The following is a 23,489-nucleotide window of genomic DNA, read 5'->3' as shown; positions in this document are numbered from 1 at the left end:
GATCGGAATGACAGCGTGTGAAGTGCGAGGAAAGCAAGAAGGAGTCCATCTTCTCATACCAAGCCCTGGGGGCTTGTTTGAGACCATACAATGAACGTCGAAGTCTGCAAACCAAAGAAGTGTCCTGCACAAAACCCTGAGGCTGCTCCATATAGATCTCCTCATGTAGGTCTCCATGCAAGAAGGCACTCTTCACATCCATCTGAAACACTGTCCATCCCTGTGAAGCTGCAAGTGAAGGTACCAGGCGTATAGAATTCATCTTGGCGACAGGAGCAAAGGTCTCAGAGTAGTCAATACCCTCTACCTGAGAAAACCCCTTCGCAACAAGACGGGCCTTATACTTATCAATAGAACCATCTGCAGCATACTTGGTACGATACACCCACTTGCACCGAACCAACTTTCTTCCCTTAGGAAGAGGACAAAGATCCCAAGTATGATTCTTCATCAAAGAAGAATACTCCTCATCCATGGCCCTATCCCACTCTGGGTGTCCTGTCGCCTCTGAAAACTTTTGAGGATCATCTGAAAGGCTATGACTCAAAAGACTAGAACCAGATGTCTGAGCACGAGTGCGACGAGTATCTGAAGGATCACCTGCCAAAGAACCAGCTGCATCAACAGTATCATGGGCCCACTTCGGCAAAGACGGAGCAACTGGTGGTGGTGGAGATGGTGGATCATGATCTACATCATCCTCAAGAGATAAGTAATCCTCAAGAGATGAAGAGGAAGGAGTAGGCAATGAGGGAGAAGCTGGTGATGGAGAATCCATCTGAGGATAGCACTCATCAAACTGGACATCCCGCCGAAACAAGACCTCTCTGGAATCAGGATCAAACAACCTGTATGCCTTAACATCCTCACAGTAGCCAACAAATATGAGTGGTCGGCTCTTCCTCTCCATGGCTATCCGCTGAGCATCAGGAATAAATGCCCAAGCCTCACTACCAAAAACTCGGAATGTAGAAACATCAGGCTTGACATGGGTCCAAGCCTCCTCAGGAGTCATATGTCGTAATGCCTTATGGGGCATCCGGTTCTGAATATAATTGGCACAATTGACTGCCTCAGCCCAAAATGAAGAACTCGTAGCTCGAGACTGTATCATACAATTTGCCATCTCCCGTAAGGTTCTGTTCTTTCTCTCAGCAACACCATTCTGTTGAGGGGTATAAGGAACTGTAAACTGATGCTGTAAACCATGCTCAGTGCAAAAATCTCTGAAAGCCCGATTTACATACTCCCCCCCATTATCTGTGCGTATCCTCCTGATAGAAAGTCCAGATTGCTTCTCCACAAATGTCTTAAACTTCCTGAAAGAGTCAAAGACATCAGACTTGTACTTAAGAAAGTACACCCATGTACGTCTGGAGAAGTCATCAATAAAAGTGAGTACATAACGGGCCCCTGAAAAAGAAGGAGTCGGAAAGGACATAAGATCACTGTGTACCAACTCTAGGGCTGCCCTAGCACGAGAGGCTCGACCCTTAGGAAAAGGATCTCGATGATGTTTGCCAAGGACACAACCATGACATACACCATCTGTACAAGAAATATGTGGAAGCCCAATCACAAGTGCCTGTGTACTCATCTGCTGTAGATATCTGTAATTGACATGACCAAAACGCTCATGCCAAAGCCTGCTCACTGAATTTGCATGTGCTATAAGAGAGGAACCAACAGTGTCTGAACTCTCAAAGCCATCAAAACTATATAAGTGAGATGCAGAATCCACACTCCCAGTAGCCACAACCAAGTCAGGATCATGAAGATCTCGAATAACCACATCATGTGGAGAGAACTCAACTGTCTTACCAGAGCCAGAGTGGCAAATCTGATAAACAGATAGAAGGTTTGTCGAAATGTCAGGAACCAAAAGCACATCCTGAAGACAACCACCATCCAATGAAACAGTACCAGAACCCTGAACGGAAAGTTGTGCTGAGTCACCAACTGCAATATGTCGAGTGCCTGTAGGAGCAAGAGCGGTGACCAAATCTTGTGTGTGTGTCATATGGTGAGAGGCACCAGAATCTAGAATCCAAGTGGACGCTGAGGACAATGCTCGTGCAGAAAGAGCATGACCTTTCCCTGTGGGCTGTGAAGGAGGCTGTGGTGCACTGATATTATGTTGCTGCATGGCTTCCTCCAAAGCCTCTAAACGTTTCCAACACCTGGAAACGGGATGTCCTTCCTTGCCACAAAAACTGCAAGGATCACCTGATTTCTTCTTAGTCTTGGAGGAAGACTCACCAGACTTTGAAGATTTGCCCTGTTTAGAATTGAATTGTGTTTTTGAATCAGACTTAGGTGGTGGCTTGGAGGGATTCTCACTAGCCTTTGAATCTTTCTTAGGCTTCGGTTTCTGCTTCTGTTTTCCTTTGGAGGACTGGGCTACCAATGCTTGGTTCTGTGAACCTGAAAGTGAATCCAACTACTTAAGCTTAGCTTGCTCACGAGTCAGACGATCACAAAAGACCTCAAAAGAAGGCATGACATGTCAAGCACCCAAGGCATCCATGGTGGAATAGAAGGTCGAAGAGAAGATCTGAAATGGACCCCGAAGCTTGGAGAGAATCAGGAAAATGCACTCTGTATCAGTCTTAGTCTTACCACAACCCTGCAAGATAGATCTTTGCTGTTTGAACTTCATCAGAAAGTCCTCAATAGAAGGAAATGAATCAGGTACCAAGGAAGTTAACTCTGCCTCAAGCTGCAAAGCTCTGAACTCGTTGACAGTACCAAAAAGTCCCTCAAACTTGGTCCAAATGGCTCGAGGAGTGATACAACCCTCAAGATGAAACTGGAGACTGTCAGAAATGTGTAAAGCCATCAATCCCATAGCCTGATCCATATTGTTCCTGTGCTGCATAATCTCAAAAGGACGTGTCAACTGAGGCTGAACCTCATCCAAACAGGACCATAACCCTTTTGACTGGAGAAGAGTCATCATGCGACCCTTCCAAGTGTGGTAATTATGCAGTGTGAGAGATTCAATAGGTCTGTCTGCCATCCTGTAAACTGTGCCTCAACTGCTCTGAATTTTTAATTATTATTAAGTGGTCTTTCAGAACTAGACAGAAGATGCAGAAGGGGGTTTGATTTTTTTTTTGTATTGGTGTTTGTAAATTCTAGTTTTCTGATGTAAATAACAGAAAGCAAGAGAAAACACCCCCCCACAATGCAAAAAACTAATCCCCAGTACAAACTGAAAGCCAGAAAATGATAGAAAGCAATAACGGGTTGAGACAAAATTTGGAGCACCTGAAGATTTTTCTGATGAAATAGACTGTAGATCTGAAAAGAGCACAGAACCACCTTTTCGACGCCTATTCGCTTTCGAAAAACGGAGTCCGTATGCAAAAGATATGGCTCCTGGAGTGCAAAAAACTTGTTCTGACTTCGACTGGCAAAAAACACTACAAAACGGAAAAATCAGAAAAAAAGATCTTAATCTTTTAGATTGGGCTCGGAACCAGCTTTCCAACGCCTATTTTCATTCAAAAATCCGAGCTAAAATGCCCAAGTTATACCCGATTTAGTAAAACTGCTCCAAAAAAGCCCAAATAGGCCCTTTAAGCCCTCAAGGGCTTAAAAAAAATAAGCCCCTGGTCCTCTGGGCGACCAGGGGCTGGCGCAGGGGGCGGCGACGCGGGGGCGGCGCTGTGGTGGCGGGCGGCGCACTGGCTGGGCGCGGGCGGCGCGCAGGCTGGCAGCAGGCGGCTGGCGGCGCGCAGGCGGCACGACGGGGGTTACCGCCGGGCTGCGCACCGGCGGCGCTGGACTCCAAAGGGCTGCGCCCTTTTTAATAAAACTGGCTGCGCTTTTTTCAAACAAAAAATTTGCATTTTTTTATTTTTTTTTTTATTTTTTTTTGAAAATCCGCCTCGGTTTTCGTGCCCTAGGGCCGTACGGCCTTGGGGCCAAAATTTTTTTGCCTCCTGGTGCAACTGTGTCCAAATCGGACGAATTTTATATGGAAATAGGGGTTTTTGGGTGCTACAAGCTCAACGGTGAGGTCCGTTTGGGCTCAAAGTGCATCGAAAAAAAAAATACCCCCTATTCCAAAATAAAAAAACAGAAGACAAACACAGATCTGATGCAACCAAAACCTGGATCTCAAAATCTTTCAAAATTCTGAACAAGCTGCAGCAGATCCAGCTCTGATACCATGTAGGATTTGAGAAATACAAATCCACAGAACCCAAAAGAAACCTGCATGCAAGAAACCTGTCACAGAGAAAGAGAGAGAACGAATACAAGGGTTTTGGCTCTGACAAAGAGAAAAGATGTATTATCAAAGAAAAATAAATCAAGAATATGAATAATACAAGAGATCAATCCTTATAAAGGAGATCAACACCAAAAGGAAAACCTAACCCTAAGGTGCGAGCATTTAATAATTAAATATTAATTATTAAATGACTAATGTATGCATAAAGAGAAATCTTAAGAGGAGAGCAAAGTTAATTAATTACTTTACTCTAACAGAAACCGCAGGCTTCGGTGACCTCCTTTATTTTTTCCACCGAAACACTTCTTCCATTGAAATCATCATGCCCTGTCAGTGTTTGGATCTATTGTCTCATCGAAGCCTTTCTTTATCCTCCCTTATCATCTTCCACCGATAAAGTCGCATTGGTGAAACCATGCGTATCAAAGGCATGCCTTTTAGCTTCCTCATAACCTATTTCCTCATCAATATCTTTTATCGATGTAGCTTCCTTCTATCTAATCGACATCATTCTTTCGATGAGAACATTCCTTTCGGTGAGTCCCTTTATGTTACACCGATGGTATTATCTCTTTGAAGACCTTTTCCTATCGATGAAAACCATCTCCACTTTCCTCGATATCTTTTGTTGATGGAATTACTGTCTTCGATGAGCCTTTTCTGAAGTTCATCGGCGCTTCCTTTTTTCAATGGCCCTTCTATATCGATGAGACATCGTTGGGTCTCATCGATATTATTTGAACCCGAATATCTTAATAGGATGCTATTACACCCGCTTGATGACTTGTGGGCTACCATGGTATTAATGAAAATGATTATTTCTTTTAACAATAGGGGGCTTTTATAATTTAACTCCATAGATAATCCTTCTTTCATCGAAATACTGTATTCGGTCGCTATGGTTGTTTCCTCACCAGTACCTATCTGATATCCATTGGGTTTTTATGTCGAAGAAACCTTGGGCTTCAGTGACCTCCTTTATTTTTTCCATCGAAACACTTCTTCCATCGAAATCATCAAGCCCTGTCGGTGAATGGATCTATTGTCTCACCGAAGCCTTTCTTTATCCTCCCTTATCATCTTCCATCGATAAAGTCGCGTCGGTGAAACCATGCGTATCAGAGGCATGCCTTTTAGCTTCCTCAAAACCTATTTCCTCATCGATACCTTTAATCGATGTAGCTTCCTTTTGTCTGATCGACATTATTCTTTCTATGAGAACATTCCTTTCAGTGAGTCCTTTTTATGTTACACCGATGGTATTATCTCCTCGAAGAGCTTTTCCCATCAATGAAAACCATCTCAGCTTTCCTTGATATCTTTTGTTGATGGAATTACTATCTTCGATGAGTCTTTCTGAAGTTCATCGCCGCTCTGCTAGGATAAGCTTTAAGACTAGAAGGAGGCAATACCTTACATTAATGAGCATAGGTATATAAATGTGTTGGCATATCTTGCTCCCAGATATATGTGATCATGGATATATAGGTATTATTATTTATATAGATATTGCCTTCTTTTAGGACTAACACTTACCTAGCTATCCTCATCTCTATTTTACCTTTTCGGTTCCCTTTATTCTTAATGTTTTGTCTCTTGTTTTGTTCTAAAGAAGCTTTTAGGCTTTAATGTCTCTAGGTTGCTTTAACTTAGCTTCATAATCTTGTTAAGTTGTGTATATGCTTTGCATCATCCTCTTCCCTGTGTATGATTGGCCCCAGCCACCTCCAGGTTTTCTAAGCCTTCCATGGTCGCAATATATATATATATATATATATATATATCATCATTCACATTATATATTAGGATTTTGTTTAGACTCACGTCTATATTATCATATTCATATATAGCTTCCTATTTTCCTGCCTGTTCTCTCAGTTTTAAGTTAAATCAGTCTCAGATGCATATGTCAATTTTCCTCTCTCTTCCCAGTAATCCCCAGCATCATATTATTAGATTAAGGGTCGACCTGATAAAATTTTTTCTCACTTAAAGCTTTCCCATGACACTCAATTAGGGTCTGGAAGGCTCTCGAACCATATTCTTTAAGATAGTAGCTCCCCGTGATCTCTTTGTAGGAATACTTATGGAATTTGCCTTGTTATTATTTATTGAGTTTATGCTCTCCGATGGGTAATCACTCTCGCATTATGTTTCTGGAGATTTTTTGAGACTGATATTTGAGCTGTGTATCCTAACAGGGTGACCATCCAGGCAGGTATGATTTATTGTATAAGTTGATCGTTCGATTTTCCTTTTCCTAACATTCCGGTGAGAGATTTTCTCAAGATTTTGTGTAGCATAAGGAGCAGAGCATGCTTAACCCTGTGTTTTAGGAATAGCAAAGAACTGTCACCCACAAATGGCAGCATCACCCCAAGAAATGGGCAATCTGCTGCTCAACTTTACACAGAGGATTTCTACATACAATCTTCATTATTTTGGACAAGTTCCCTTTGTGATCTTGTATCTCCATTTTGTATCGCACTCTTAATTTTTTTTTATCCTTGAGGGATCTGGGCTAGACCGGAGGTTTTCTTCCCTCCATTCTTTCCTACCGGTGCCGACACCGAATGGAGGTGTAAATGTAAATCTATCTATTTTTTAAATTAATAAAATTCTTTGGCCTTGGCCTTTTATCGATAAAAAAAACAAAACAAAACAAAAAAATATTTGTATTTTCATATATTTTGACTTTGTTTTCAGTTTATTCTATTTTAATTTTTAGTTTAGGTGCAAGTTTAATTTAAAAAAAAATTATTTATGTCTTTTTATAAAATTGCAAATAACAATTAAAAGTTATTGAATAAAATTAATTAATAATTATTTATCTTATCAAAATTTTTATTTATTGTAGAACTGTTATATTTTGAATTCTTATTTTAATCTATATAATACATTTAATTTATCTCTCCATCTCTCTGTATTCCCCTCTCTTCCTCTCCATCTCCACATCTCTCTCTCTCTCTATCACTCCCACTTTCTATCTTTATCTCTCTCTATCTCTTCCTCTCTCCTTCTCTCTCCATCTATGTCACTCCCTCTTTCTATATCTCTTTATTCCATCTATCATCTGTCTATCTCTCTCTTTCTCACTCACACACTCCTTGTTACTCCTCCCCGCCTCTATCTCAACGTGCCTCACATTTTCACACACTCCTTTTTTCTCCCTCCCTATCTCTATCTCTCTCTTCTTCTCTCTATTACCTCCTTTATCTCTCTCTTGTTCCCTCTAGATATATCTTCCCATCTCTCTCTCTCTCTCTCTCTCTCTCTCTATAACACTTCTAGTATATTTATCTTTCTACATATCCATCTCCCCCTCTCATTGTCTCCCTCTTTCTATCTTTATTTCTCCCTCTCCCTCTCCCTCTCCCCTTCCATCTCTCCCTTTCTATATATTTATCTCCCCCCCTCTCTCTCACTCTTAATCTTTTTCAACTTATATTTATTTCTTTATATATCCTTTCTATCCTTATCTCTCCCCCTCTTTATCCCTATTTTTCCTTCTCTTGCTATCACTCCTCCTTTTGTATCTCTCTACTTATCTCTCCTCACTATTTCTCTCTTTTCCTCTCCTTCCCTCTATCTCCCACTCTCATTGTCTCCCTCTTTCTATCTCTATTTCTCCCTCTCCCTCTTCCTTTCTCCATCCATATCTCCCTTTCTATATATTTCTCTCTCACCCTTAATCTTTTTTCAAGTTATATTTATTTCTCTATCTCTCCTTTCTATCCCTATCTCCCCCTCTCTTTACCCTATTTCTCCTTCTCTCCCTCTTTTGCTCTCACTCCCTCCTTTTATATCTCTCTACTTCTCTATCGTCTCTATTTCTCTCCTTTCCTCTCCCTCCCTCACTGCCTATATCTCTCCACCTATTGCAAACATAACATGACCCCGTTTGTAACAAAACCTTGTTATCTTCTTGATTCAGAGTTTTGTTTTAGTCATGTCTGGATCCCTCTAATAAGATGCATAGTTGATTTTAAGCTATCATTTCTAGGTTTAGACATTAGATGCACACACAACATCATTTTCTAAATAGCCTACTAATTGACCCTACACACTAAACAATTGTATGCAAAATACACCATAATTTTTCTCAATTGATTTTCTACACTTCTTCGATGTACCCATTGCACACCAAAATGCAATTGCTATTAATTATTTGTTTTTTGATTTTATTTAAATTAATAGTAGAAAATTAAATATTACACGAATGATAATTGATACTCTTCTCCTATTGATACCCTTCCCTTAACCCTATTTTCAAATATTTCAAATATGAAGTTCCTCGAACACGAAGCTGTGACCGTTTGAGGTCCCACCTCTAAGCCGTTCCTTCCTTCAGCTAGACCTTTCTGTTTGTTAAGAAGGAGCTCCAAAAGTTGGAGCTCCTGCTCTTACTCGACCGACCTCACTGTCACGACTGGAAAAAACTCTGGGGCCCTCACTACTGCTTACTGCTTGTGCTTCCCTCCTTCGTGCCTATTTGCTAAATTTATGCAACTTTTCGGCCTTGTACCCCACATAGCTGCCCATTATTCAAACCTCGTCGCTGCAGATTTCCCTTGTCTGCCTGTGATCTATGCCTTCCACGACACTCCCCAATCCCGTGGAAAATAATTCCCTGTCCAAACAATTTAGGTTCCCCGAAACAACAAATACTAGCCTTCCCTAGAAATTAAACTAGCAGTATTATATTAACCTACTTCTAAATAACACCCGTTTTACTTCTCACTTTCTAGGTGACAATTTTTCTTTTTGCTTGGAACATGAATATTAAGCCAATGCACTATCCATGGTTGAAACAAACCACTGAATAGATGCATTTATCGGGCCTCATTGTTTCATGCACCGAGCCTTGTTTCACAAGATTTCACAAATGAAGAGAACGAGGAATATGTGCATAGATAACAAGGTAGTTGAAACCACAATGGCAGTAATCTCGACTCCTACAAGAACAACTATTTTTAACCCTACCACCAAAAAAAGGTCTGTCAAACCCATTAATGCCCACAAAACTAAGAGGATCCTCATCCGTGAATTTGAAAAAGATTATACTACCAGTTGCAGTGCATCATCATCATTACACAAAACACCAACTGAGAGCGATAACTTAACTGAATCCAAAACAACAGAAACCTATAACAGTTATATATCTGCAACAGATAATAAAACTGATTTATGTTGGAGAAGCCTCAATGTGGGCACAAAGGAACTATTTTTGGATCTAACATTTCCCACAGGACAGACATTCAGATGGAGGGAAACTGGCCCTACGTGTGGCCCATCAGAATACACAGGGGTGATTGGGGTTCACTTGTTCACACTCAGACAGGTTGGAGATGAGGTTAAGTATTTCATTCACGGTCGAGGAGGGCAATCAGAAGAAGAACAAAGAGCAGTGCTTAATGATTATCTGAATCTGGGTATTTCATTGAAGGACATGTGGAATAAATTTGTACAAGTGGATTCAAGGTTTGCAGCATTGGCTCCTTATATGGGTGGTGCTCGTTTGCTCCGACAGGACCCTCTGGAATGTCTGTTCCAGTTCATTTGCTCTTCAAATAACAATATTAAGAGGATAACGCAGATGGTGGAATATCTTTCCAGTTTTGGACCTTATTTGGGCACCGTTGATGGCACTTATTTTCATGCATTTCCTTCTTTGAAAGAATTATCATCAGTTACAGAAGGCCAACTTCGGGCAGCTGGATTTGGTTACAGGTCTGCTTACTATTTCCTTAGAATTACTAAAATTTAGATTTTGTTTTATTTTTACAATCCTCCTCTCCTTTTGCCAATGATTAAAATCATTTTTCTTATGCTCAAACTTTTAAAAATAAGCAACTTTGCATTTTATTTAGTCGAAGAAGAAATCAAATTTAAGCCGAGGTCATTGGATTATTGCTTCCCAATTTTCTGTTGTTTCCTTATTTGCTAAGACCTGTATGCAGCTTGAACTTTTGTAGATTGAATTTGATCTTCCGTACAGGGCTGGGGTGATTCCTTCTGCAGAGGAAGACATCTGTCCCTCTAGCAACGGATTAGAGACACATTCTGACTGTACTTTGCTACTCCCTGTTTTCCCTCTTGCATTTGTGAAATATTTACGTAATACACTCAGGAGATTTGCACATGAAAGTTATGTCCTTATATTTATTTCACTTATATCAATTAGTGGCATTAAAGCAGTCAGCAGGGCTGGATATTATATAGGGTATAGCACACTGTGCCAGGTTAAAAAAAATCCTTAATCTAAATAATTCAGAGCAGAATATATTACAACGATGGGCTAGATGATATTTAGACATCAAAATGAACATCATGCTATATAAGTTTAAGGGGTCAAAGGATCCGCCCATGCTCATCAACTATTATGAATATATTTATAACTCACTGAAGGGAGTATCGATTTTAGAATCCATTCACTTCAGGTTCTATAAAAAACCTTAGATCGAAGTCTAATAGTACCTATTAAACAGCTTAAGAAGAAGTGTTTTCCCTCTCATCCCTCGTCATCATTTTTGCTATGGAACTAATAAAAGCTTGTGACAAGGCCTTGGCTGGAGAATCTTGGGTGCATACCATTCTTCGTGATATGATATTTCTAGAAAGAGTAGTGACAAAAGTTCTGGTTGTAGCAAATTTTTGTTTTGTACAGTCCCTTTCCAAAACCGAGAGGATTTCCTTCCCAGAAAATTTATAGTCTGTTTTCATTCTTCTCCTGCTCCATATTTTTGGTCATCCAAATATCTATGCATCGTGAATAGTGTTCTACTTGCTACTTATTTTTCTATTGTCAGTCTTTTTTTGTACTGCTTCTTTTACGTTTTGCATTGTGTTGTCTAAAATTGAAGATTTATTCCTCATATATTTTATCCCAGGTAAAGGCCTTACTGAAAAGGCATCATAGAGCACTGCAAAATATCTGCAACTTTTTTTAACTGTATCACTTAGGAGTATAGAATAATTGTCCGTTTTCATTCTTAACCTGCTCCATATATTTGGTCATCCAAGTGTGCAATACCCTGACCGCTTAGTTGTATAGAATAATTGTCTGTTTTCATTCTTAACCTGCTCCATATATTTGGTCATCCAAGTGTGCTATACCCTGTCAATATCAATGAATGAGGTTTAATTTCCATCTAGGCTGCCTAAATATCCAAAAAGTACGATTTTTGGCAATTAGGTTTTTAAAAATCATAACTTACTTTTAGGGTTCCCAACTTAACCCTAAAAGCAACACCTAACTTAGGAGACATTAATTTTTCACTTAAATAAATTTAAGTGATGCACTTTGTGGTTTTATTTTAATATTTCATTAAAATATTAATTGCCTGTGGAACCACTTAAAAATTCATATCTCCCTCATTATTGCTCGGAAACTGAATCTGTCAGAAGTTGGGGCCATAGTTCGCCATGCCAATGAAAATAGGACCATGTCTATTTTTAGCAGTTTTTCCCCAAAAATCAGGAAATCCTCATAATGTCAGAAACTGATGAAACGAAGACCAGAACTGAACTCAACACTGAACTAGAACAAATAGACAGACCACTCCTCTAGATATTGCATTACTGACCCCCTTGTCCATACCCTGTTAGCCTACAAGGGTCCAAAAATAGGCTAACCCCTCAAACCACTGTCCTTGACTAGGATGGGGACATTACAGTTCGCCCTCTCAAAATTTGCTTGCCCTCAAGCAAACTCAATGCTAGATGCTGTAAATGCTATCACACTCCCAAGTAGCATCCTCTATCGGCAGATCCTTCCATTTAATCAAAAATTCCCTGATGACACTTTTCCACAAATGACACTCTCTAAACTCTAGAATGGCCTCAAGTACTAGCACTCATTTCCCCTCATCATCTAGGGGTGGTAAAACTGTAGATTGAACTATCTGTTGTCCCAATGCCTGCTTAAGGCGTGACACATGGAATACATTATGAACTTTACTATCAGCCGGTAAATCTAACTCATAAGCCACTTGGCCAACTCGCCTGGAGATCTTGACAGGACCATAGTAACGTGGCTTGAGTTTCTCCGAGCCTTTCTTCCTAAGAGAGGACTGTCTATAGCGCTGTAGCATCAAATACACCATATCCCCAATCTCAAAAGATCGCTCAACCCTCCTCTGATCAGCATATTGCTTTTGCTGATTCTGAGCCTTCTGAATATTATCATGAAGTGCTCTCATAATATCCTGGTTCTCTTGTAACAGATTCCCAGCACTCGTTACTCTGCAATTGCTCATCAATAGATCCAAAAAACTAGGAGCATCATATCCATACAGAGCTCTGAAAGTTGTCATCTGAATTGTCATGTGGTGAGTGGAATTATAACAATACTCGCACAAATGTAACCACTTCACCCAAGCCTTCTGCTGCCTTGAGATGTAGTTCCGTAGGTATCCTTCCATCCATTTGTTGACAATCTCTATTTGTCCATCAGTCTGGGGGTGGTAATTGGTACTCGGAGTGAGCTCTGTTCCACAAAGTCTGAATAACTCCTATCAGAAGTGACCCATGAACGTGCTGTCCCTATCACTGACAATACTCCAAGGTAAACCATGCAATCAAAATACCTCACGAAAGAAAAGATCAGCCACCTGTCCAGCAAAATAAGTAGTCGTGATCGGGAAAAAATGTGCATACTTAGTCAACCGATCAACTACCACATAAATGTTGTCTCCCCCTTGAGCTTTTGGCAAGCCCATAATAAAGTCCATAGACACGCATTCCCACTTCCTGTCGGGAATAGGAAGTGGCTGAAGTAACCCTGCAGGAAAGCTGTGCTCTTGCTTGTTTTGCGGGCAGACAGAACACTCTCTGACGTACTGAAGAACATCAGACTTGAGACCCTTCCAAGAGAATCTCTCCTGTACCTGCCTATAGGTCTTAAAGTAATCGGGATGTCCAGCCATAGGTGAATCATGGAAAGTCCTCAATACTATGCACTTCACCTCAGAACCTGGGACTAGAAATATCCTCTCTTTGTAAATGATGAGGTCATTCACAAGAGAGCACCTGCTGTCCTGTACTGTCCCATCAATAATACTAGAGGCCCATGGATTCTTGGTATACTCTGCTATAATCAAGTGTTTCCAATCTTCGGAAACAGCTGCCATGGAGCTCAAATGGGGATGGCTAGATAAAGCATCAACAACAATGTTTTGAGTCCCTTTGACATAGGGGATGTCAAAATCATAAGACTGTAACTTGCTGACCCACTTCTGTTGATGCTCATTTAGATCCCGCTGTCCAAGGAAATGCTTTAAGCTATTATGATTAGTTTTGACACAAAACTTGCTGCCAATTAAATATTGACTGAACTTGGCCATTGCATGCATGATGGCCAACATTTCTTTATCATAAATACTATAGCTCCTCTCCAGACCCCGAAGCTTCCTGCTCTAATAAGCTATAGGATGACGATCCTGCATAATTACTGCACCAATAACCTCTCCACATGCATCACAATGAAGCTCAAAAGGTTTGGTGAAATCGGGTAAAGCAAGAACTGGACATGTAGTCATCAATTGCTTGAACTTCTCAAAACACTCCTGTGCGAGAGGTGTCCAAACAAATGCACCCTTCTTGGTCAAATCAGTAAGTGGTGCGGCATGCCGTGAAAAACCACTAACAAACCGACAGTAGAAGGCACATAAACCAACAAATCCCCTGAGCTGAGTCAAGGTCTCAGGCGTAGGCCAATCAACAATGGTACGAACCTTATCAGGATCCATGCGAACTCCCTCTTTATTGATTATGTGACCCAAATACAATAGTTCTGCCATTCCCAATGCACACTTGGACTCTTTGGCGTAAAAGGACTCCCTGCCAAGTATGCCTAAAATAGTATCTAAGTGAACCAGGTGCTCCTCCCAAGTTCTACTGTAAATCAAAATGTCATCAAAGAAAACCATAACAAATCTCCTCAACTGAGACTAGAAGACCCTGTTCATAGTGGACTGAAAGGTGGCTAGTGCGTTGGTCAACCCAAAAGGCATAACCAAAAACTCATAATGTCCACAATGACATTTGAATGCAGTCTTCTCAATATCCTGCTCCCTGACACTGATCTGATGATAGCCTGTCCTCAAGTCAATCTTGGAGAAATAACAAGCTTCGTGAAGCTCATCTAACAACTCATCGATACGAGGAATGGGATACCTGTTCTTTATGGTCCTTCTATTCAGCATACGATAATCAATGCACATTTTGAGTGTGCCATCTTTCTTCTTCACCAAAACAACTGATGAAGCGAAAGGAGACTTACTCGGTGTTATGTGTCCCATTGCTAGAAGTTCTTTGATGGTTTTCTCAATTTCATCTTTCAACTACTTGGGATGCCGGTAAGGTGTAATCATGATGGTCTTGGTGCCCTCTTCAAGCTCAATAATGTGCTCTATGCCTCTATCAGGAGGCCTACCAGGAGGTATGTCACTAAACACCTTTGTATGCTTAACTCTAAGCTCCTGAATATCTGAATGGTAAGGTGTTTTATGCTGCTCTTCATAAGTAGGCATTAGTTTACACTCTGCTGCCCAATCCACCATGTCATGCCTAATAAGTCTCTCCATTCTTTTAAGAGTGATTAATTTCAAGTTGCTGGCCTTGATAGCTTTAAGAACATGGTTAGTCCCATCAACCCTGAATTTAATCTCCATATCTCTGAGGTTGAGTGTAAATTCACCTATGGCATGAAGCCACGTCATGCCAAGGACCACATCCGTGTTTCCCATGTTAACCACATAAAAGTCAGATTTGAATTCATAATTATTGAGTTTCATGGGTAAGTCTGAAAACATTCTATCACAAGTCAGCACATTACCATCAGCAACTTTCACCCTTATGCCTTCAAACTCTTGAGTTTGAATCCCACCCTTCTCCACCAATCGTGCATCTATGAAGTTATGAGTTGCACCTGTATCAAGTAGAGAGATAACTCTTTGACCAACCAAGAGTCCACGCAACCTAAAGGAACCTTCTCCTTGCATGCTTGACATATGAGCTTCCCGTAGATCAAATTCCACTTCATTTTCCACTCCTTTCTCTGAATTTTCAGTCTCTGAATCATCTTGATCAGCTTGCTGGCCTGTGTTATCAGTCATGTTTTCTCCCTCATAAAACCACTCCATATTCCTATTTTGACCCTTAGGCTTGAGGGGCAATCGTGGTTTTGATCATAAGGGCCCTTACAATGAAAACACAACTTCCTTCTATGCAGATCATTAAGTGTTTCTCTGTCCAAAGGTGCTGCAAACTTCTTCCCTTGCTCCACATTTTCTGATTTCTTTGGATCAGATTTGCAGTCATTAAATGAGGAGGACGGTTTGGAGTTGTTTGGAGTGAACTTACTATGAGGAGCGGTAAGTTCCATGCTACGTGCCTTCCTCATGGCTTCTTGCAAGGTAGGGGGATCAAAAGCCTTAATCCAACCCTTCATAGGCTCATAAAGCCCTTCAACAAAAAGAATGACCAGCCTTCTCTCTGAGATGTTAGTTACCATAACTGAAAGCTTTTGAAATTCACTGATATAAGATTCCAAGCTGCCCATTTGTTTCAGCTGAGCTAAATCCCTGAAATACAACTCTGGATCTCTTTTATCAAAACGCTCAACCAATCTGTCAGTGAATTCTTGGTATGTAGTAATAAGGTCATGGTGCAAAGTCACCATCCCATGGTGCCACCAATCATGGGCTACCCCATCCCAATGCAAAGTTGCAAACTTAATAGCATCTTCTTCTGACATAGGACGTAGGTTCAAGAAGGCATCCAACTTGCTAATCCAAGCTCTAGCTGTAACTCTACCACTGCCATCAAAAGTTGAAAGTGTGAGCTTGTTGATTGCATATTTGAGATCATTAGTTTTGTTCCAAGGTTTCTGATTATTCCAATTCCTGTTATGATCTCTCTTCTGGCTAATATACCTGTCAAAGATAAGGTGATCCTGAACTCTCTGTGGTAATCTATCTCACTCATCATGCATTGCCATGATATTGTCACCAAAACCCCTGTCATCTCTAGCTTCGGAATCAACCTTTTCTTCAGGTTCAACTTTGACAAAGGTGGGGCGTGTGGGTCTGTCATATGTACGTGTGTTAGTCACACGACCTCTGGAATGACCAGCAATACTGCCATTCTCTTCTTGATTCTGATCATTACCCTTAGGTATTGAGAGTTGTTGTATGGCGGTGGTCAGCTGTTGCAACACTGTTGCTACCTGTTGTTGTCCAGATGCTATATCTCTCATGACCTCCCTTGCCTCGTTGTCATCATTCTGTGTAGTATTTTTGGTGGCTTCTTCATTCGTATCACCCATATTTTCAATTTGGTTCTGACCAAAATGAAATTGGTTTCTCTGAGAACCGAATCTCTTGCGGGTATAAAACCTGTGATGCCCAAACTGTTGGTGATGCACATAAAATCCCCTAACCCTCCAGGATGGCAGGATCAGAGCTCTGATACCACTGTGATAAACCCTTGCTGGTTAAATCCTTCAACTTGCTGTAATTTATTATTTTTTTTGTGTGTTTTAAATATTAGATGATGGTCTTTCAGAAATAGACAAAAGTTGCAAAAGGGTTTCTTTAATTCTCAACACACATTGAAAGAATACATGGAATTAATCAACTGAAACAATAAACAGGAGAATTTAGAAGCATACCCGTAAGTCCTTAGCCAATTTATTGAATTAAAAGAATTCAATCAGCAACTTACAAAGTTCTAATTTTTTATTTATTCTGAAACCATTCTGATATGCTCTTATTTAATACTAAGACACCCAAATAGTGGAAGATGGTGCCAATAAATGAGCAAGCTGTGTGTTTGGGAAAAGAAACCTCCAAACCACAAAAAAATTAACAACAAAACAGTAAATAGGAAACCTACAACAAATCTGCCTTGTAGGAAGCCAAATCTGCCCCAATTTAATTCAATTTGACTTCTGAATGAAGCCAACCAAGCTGCAACAATTCGATTGATCTTTCACAATCTCAAAGCTACTGAGTTCTGAAGAATGTACTCTCTCCAAAATAGGTCCAAACCCTAGACACCATAGCCAAGTGCTCAGAAGAAATGTCAAATGCTCAATATCAATGAATGAGGTTTAATTTCCATCTTGGCTGCCTAAATACCCAAAAGTATGATTTTTGGCAATTAGGTTTTTAAAAATAATAACTTGCTTTTAGGGTTCCCAACTTAACCCTAAAAGCAACGCCTAACTTAGGAGACATTAATTTTCACTTAAATAAATTTAAGTGATGCACGTTGTGGTTTTATTTTAATATTTCATTTAAATATTAATTGTTTGTGGGAACCACTTAAAAATTCATAACTCCCTCATTATTGCTCGGAAACTGAATCCGTCAGAAGTTGGGGCCACAGTTCGCCATGCCAATGAAAATAGGACCATGTTTATTTTTAGTAGTTTTTCCCTAAAAATTAGGAAATCCTCATATAATGTCAGAAACTGATGAAACGAAGACCAGAACTGAACTCAACACTGAACTAGAACAAATAGACAGACCACTCCTCAAGATACTGCATTTCTGACCCCCTTATCCATACCCTATTAGTCTACAAGGGTCCAAAAATAGGCTAACTCCTCAAACCATTGTCCTTGACTAGAATGGGGACATTATAGTCATCAAATGCAACAAGCTAAGAAGTGGAAGCATCCAAGTCAGTAGAATCTGGCTCTATATCTCACATTTTCGACTCCCCTTGCTTGTAGTCATGTTGCTTGTGTGAAAGGAGACGCAAGTTGGAATGCATATATATTAAGTTCTCCGCTCTTTTTGATTGCAATCTATTGTACTTTACTGAGTGGATGAAAGAATATGTGTTCCAATTTCTTTCTGATGCAAATGAACTAGCAACCTATGAAGACAAATTAAACAATCAAAGTTATTAAATTACTAGCAACCTATGAAGACAAAGTAAACTATAAATAAAACTTACTTGGGATAAAATAAAAATAAAAATTAATTAAACTTGTGATAAAATTTTGACTGGTAGGGGTTGTAGGTTTTGGAAGCATGTGCCATGGAAGTACCACCAACTATGAGCATCCTTCTTAAATCTATGACGAAGAGTGCTCACAAAATCTATGAATTCATTTGTAATCACATCTCACACATCATCTTCAGGGAAGAATCTAAGGAATGCTACCTTGTACCTTTCAAACACTTCTAAATCTTTCCATGGTGCAAGCCTTTCTAGTTGATCAAGAAACTGATTGCTATAGTACTTTGGTGTCAAGGCATAGACAAGAAGATGTAAAGGAGTGGTCATCTTATTCCGCCTTTCTACAAAAATTGCTTGCAATTGTTTGAAGAAAGTCTCTTCGGGGTCTTGCTCTTTTGCATTTGTGATGCACTTCATCTACTCAAGCATTGAGTCAATGCCATCATAAACCTCTCCAATGCAAAGCCTTTCCATGTCAGTGTAGAAAATCATGCTCATAATGGGCTCGGTGAAACTAAGGAGATATTTCACAAGATCCCACCACGAGTCATCCAATATCTTTTGCTTAATTCTTGTTGCCCTCTCAGTGCTGCTTTGCTTCCATATAGCCCAATTTTGGCTGATCACCATATTACAAAGTGCCACTTTAACTTTCATAAGTCATCTCAAGACAATTGTGTTAGTTGCAAAATGAGTCTTAGCAACCTATAACAGAAATTAAAGCCAAAACGGTTAAAAAGTAAAAACAAACTTTAAAGAAGAATACACGCTACACAATCAAATTTTGAACATTGAAATTAAAAAAATCAGAAAATATAAAATTAAATTACTATTTCACTTACCTTCAATAGCTCCAGACTTGCAAAAGATCTAAAAATCCCTTGAGACATGTGGTGGTTTGTGATGAACATTTGGATGTCCTCAATCTCTGCATACACCTATTTGATCTAATCAATTTTATTTCCAATCTTTTGTAGCATAAGATTGAGTGGGTGGACCGCACAAGGTGTCCAAAAGATATGGTGATAGCATTCCTCAACCAACAAACCAACAGCTCTACAATTCTTTGCATTGTCTGTTATGACTTGAACAACATTATAGGGCCCCATTGTCTCAATGGCATAGATGAGAGTATCTACAATAATTTGCCCATCTTTTACTTGGCCCTCACAATCCACAAATTTCAAAAACATTGCCCCTTTAGGGGACACTGCTATGACATTGATCAAGGTGCGATTTTTGAAATCTTTCCACCCATCTGAAACAAGGGATACATTTGTCTTAGTCCATAAATCCCTTATGGGCTTCAATGCATCTTCAACCCCCTTCACCTCTCTTTCCAACAAGGTTTAACGTACCTTTTCATAACCTGGGCCCTTATACCCTCTTGGAGCTTCATTAACATTTTTCAACATCTTTTTCCAATATGGGGAGCGAACAACATTGAAAGTCAACCCATTTGCATATATGCATCTTGCCACATCTTGGTCGGCAATGTCTCAACTCTCATTTTGAAATTCAGTTTCTAAAGGTTCCTTTGATCTTTTGCGTGCAATGGGTGCTTTGCTTTCAAGCTTAGTTGTGGAAAAAAATGGGTGGTTTTCTAATATAATATTGGAATTAGATGGGGTCTGCATTCCCTTTGATTTTTTCAGAACGGTTTGATTTAATCTACGGGCTTCTCTCTCTTTTGCTTTTCCATGCTCCTTAATATATTTTAACATCATCTCTTGTAGTATAGGCACACCATTTTTTCCAGGGCATTTTTTGATGCCTCTTTTTGGTATTCCACACAAATGGCCTACCACCCGAAAATATGAACTATTATGTTCTTTATCACATCCTTGGCATTTCCAATGGAATTTCCCACCTCTTGGAAGTGGTCATATAATACCAACATACTTCCATAGGAGATAATTTGGATCTGATTTCTGTTTTTGTTGTTCATTTGTGCCTATGAAGGAATAGGTAGATGCCATTCTAGTTCTTATGGCAAGAAATTTTATAAACACATTCAAAAACAAAAACAAAATAATGAAATAAAAGGTAAACTAAACAAATAATGTTTCATGTTTGTGAAACTAAAATGGTTGAATTTTTTTAACAAAAACTTACCTCTTTCAGCGAATGGAACCTTGTGAATTAGTAGGAATGAAACTGCAACACTTGACCAAGCTTTAAAAATCGATCTTCAGCTCCTTCTATTCAATCTTAAAAGCCAAACTTTGCTCAACCTTTGCTCAACCTGCAAGGAAAAAACAGTTCTTTGCCAAACAAATGAGTAAAAATGAAGTGAGTTCATGTTTTAAAAGTGACTTTTAGGGTTTTAACTCTTTTTTTGCTACTTATGGATGTCAAATTTTATAAATTTTTGCAAAAAAAGTTGCATTTCCGACACTCAGGCGTCCGGGTTCTCCTGGGCACGGACCTTGGCCAGACCTGTAGGCGTACTGGACCAGGATCCAGACCTAGACTAAACCAGACTGGTACCAGGCCCTAGGACCCCTGAACCCTGCAACCTAGCTTGTATTACTTCTTATATGTTGTGCGTTTCATTGTCTAAAATGGAAGCCTTATTCCACTCATCTTTTATCCTAGATAAATGCCTCACTAAAGATGCATCACAATGCACTGCAAAATATCAAAAGACAATCGCACCTGAAGTGCACTTAGATTTGAGGACTTGTTGCTTGATTCTTGCTATGGAAATACACTATAGAAACCTGCAGATTAAAGCATATTTGCAATAGCAATTATCAAACCATATTTAAACACAAACAATGATTGACACACAAACAATACTGAAGCTTCCATTAACATTACAAATAACAAATTACATGTTCATGCTACCCAAAGGGCAAGTGGGCAGCTGAAGCTCACTCCTTGCCTCCCATTTGCTTGCCTAAGCCTGTATAAAATATGGACTCAATTTTCTCTGAATATCTCTCACATATGCATTAGAGACCTGCTTTTATAGACACAAGTGCCTCTTATTAATACAATAAGTGCTTTCCTTCTTATCCCTAACACACCTTGCTTCATTTGCCAACAAGTTCATCCACATGCACAATGCTAAACATAGGTCAATGCATTGCATGCAACTTTTTGCACACGCATCTCATAAATATAGGATTTGACTATTATTAAATTGTAATACAATTGTAAAATTTAATGATGTGTAATGTCCCTTCTTGCCTAGCGTCTCAATTAATAAATAAATAATAATGCTAGCCTAATGTTTGTTAAGTCCGCATAGGCTAAGGTATTAAGTTAATAAAGGAAATAAGATGTTATTCAGCTCAGGAGCTTAAGTCCTATTTTTCAGTCATTTGGGATGGGGCCATTTTAAGTTGCAATGTTGTGTTTAGTAGGCTGTGGTCATGTTTATCTTCTTCTCATGCCAAGATTAGCTTGTTTCCATGATAACGCAAGATGGAGTTGGATTTAGAAATATGCTCATCGAGTGGCCATCTCAAGATAGAAGGAAAGTAAAAGTTGCCTTTTGAAGTCGCTGAGTTTGAGAGATAAAAACATTGAAGGAAGGAAAGAGACTCATTCATTATTGTTATCAATTTTATCTTCTGATTTTACTCTCTGCAAATGGAGATGTAAGTACAGGGCGAAACCCCTGTCATGGCAGTTCTGGATGTAGCCCCAGGCCTGCAGTAACACCTTTTCAGTTTTGAAAGCCATGAAATTGTTCTAATATCTATCGCTAGTGCTGAAGGTGATTTTCTGGGTGATTTGGAGACATCACAGCCTGTTTGGTATCGTTGCATGGATGAAGGGTTTACAGAGCTCAATACATAGGCCCTCCTTCGCTGCTAATTCAGATCAGTCATCATTAACAGGTGTAGTTCGAACTGTGAAAAGCCATTCACAGTGTCTGAATCATATCAGCATTTGTCAAAGATTGTAAATTGATTCTGATGCAATATTTTAGGCCTTGTGCTCAATACTTCACTATTTAATGCTGTCTGTGGTTGAAGCTTTGCTTGATAGACTTGGTATTAAGAATCCTCGTTGCATGTCAATAAATACCTCCTCTGTTAAATTTGTGCCCTAGTTCAGTAATCAGATTTGTAACATTTAATTATTTGTTGTAATTTGGTAAACCATAATCAAGTAAATTCAAGAATGAAACAAGGAAACAAGAGACAAACACAAATACCCTGGGAAAACCTCCAAGGAGGAAAAGCCCAGCATTATCAGATCTGCCCTTCTAAATACTTCAAGTCTGCACCAAAATGCCCTATATCCTCTTGGACAAGTTCGCACAATCCTTAGACAAATTCGCACAATCCTCTTTAGTAATTTCGCACCTTTAGTTGCAGAGCTAGTTCGCTGATTACATGATGATCAAGTGAGTTATTGTGTTTGCAATTTACCTTTATTTATATGGGTCTTTAACCCATATATCCTAGGTCGGCCTTAACCCTTTTGGCGCCAATTTACTTTATTGTGGCGTGGAGGATGGGGCCGGACTTGTCTTGGGGGCACGCTACCCCTTTAAGATAGGACCCAGTCCTAAATGGGTTCGGATGTTGCCTTAAGGCAATCCGAACCCATCTTCCCTTAGTTATAAACAACATCCTCGACCTATTTGTAATTTGTGAAAAACTTCATGAAATGAATTATTTTTCTGTTTGGCTGTCCGTTTATATTTGCTAGAGGCAATAATCTCTAGCAAGGATATTTCATGATGGATGTCTATCCAAATAATCTGTTTTAGGTGCCAACATCTTCCCAGTAAATAATGTATTGCATCTTAGGAATACTGAAAGGATAACCCATGAATGCTAAACTTTCCAACAACATTCTCTTGCTTTACTACCTTGATTGTTGGAACTCCATCAAATGAGTGTACCTCCCATCTTGTGTGGACCTTATTGTCTTGTGCAGGTGCATCCTTGCTTGAAATCCAAATCATGAAATAATGTAGATCAGAATATCATTAGATAAACTCAAAACCAATAACCAACTATGTAAATAATCATACACCTAAAGATTGCTAGAAATCATAATCAAATCCATAAAATTCAATATCTATCACTGTCAAATCCACAAATCAATGGAACCAAAAACCCTGTCAAATCGATATGCGTATGTATGGTATCTGCATGATCTCATTGGACCTTATGGGTAATCAACTACTGTGACTGCCGAGTTTTTGGGTGGAAATACTAAATATGCAAAACAATCAATCTTCTTTAGTACCTCAACCATGCTAACTCCTTTTTTTGCATCACTTGTGCCAAGCCAACTTTTGTGCATC

At 39.5% G+C, this 23,489-nt stretch overlaps 1 protein-coding gene across 1 annotated transcript in view; it reads left to right on the top strand.

The window, feature by feature from the left end:
* Positions 1 to 8,557: 8,557 nt before the first annotated feature.
* The window catches only part of LOC131068390 (N-glycosylase/DNA lyase OGG1), a 67,135-nt gene continuing 52,203 nt past the window's right edge, over positions 8,558 to 23,489 (top strand). The window contains exon 1 of the mRNA XM_058003571.2: positions 8,558 to 9,970. Coding sequence (XP_057859554.2) covers positions 9,093 to 9,970 — 878 coding nt within the window. The 5' untranslated portion in view covers positions 8,558 to 9,092. The remainder of the gene's footprint in view (positions 9,971 to 23,489) is intronic.

The sequence above is a fragment of the Cryptomeria japonica genome, chromosome 5, assembly GCF_030272615.1.
Source record: "Cryptomeria japonica chromosome 5, Sugi_1.0, whole genome shotgun sequence".
NCBI lineage: Eukaryota > Viridiplantae > Streptophyta > Pinopsida > Cupressales > Cupressaceae > Cryptomeria > Cryptomeria japonica.
This window is presented reverse-complemented; position numbering and strand designations above follow the sequence as displayed.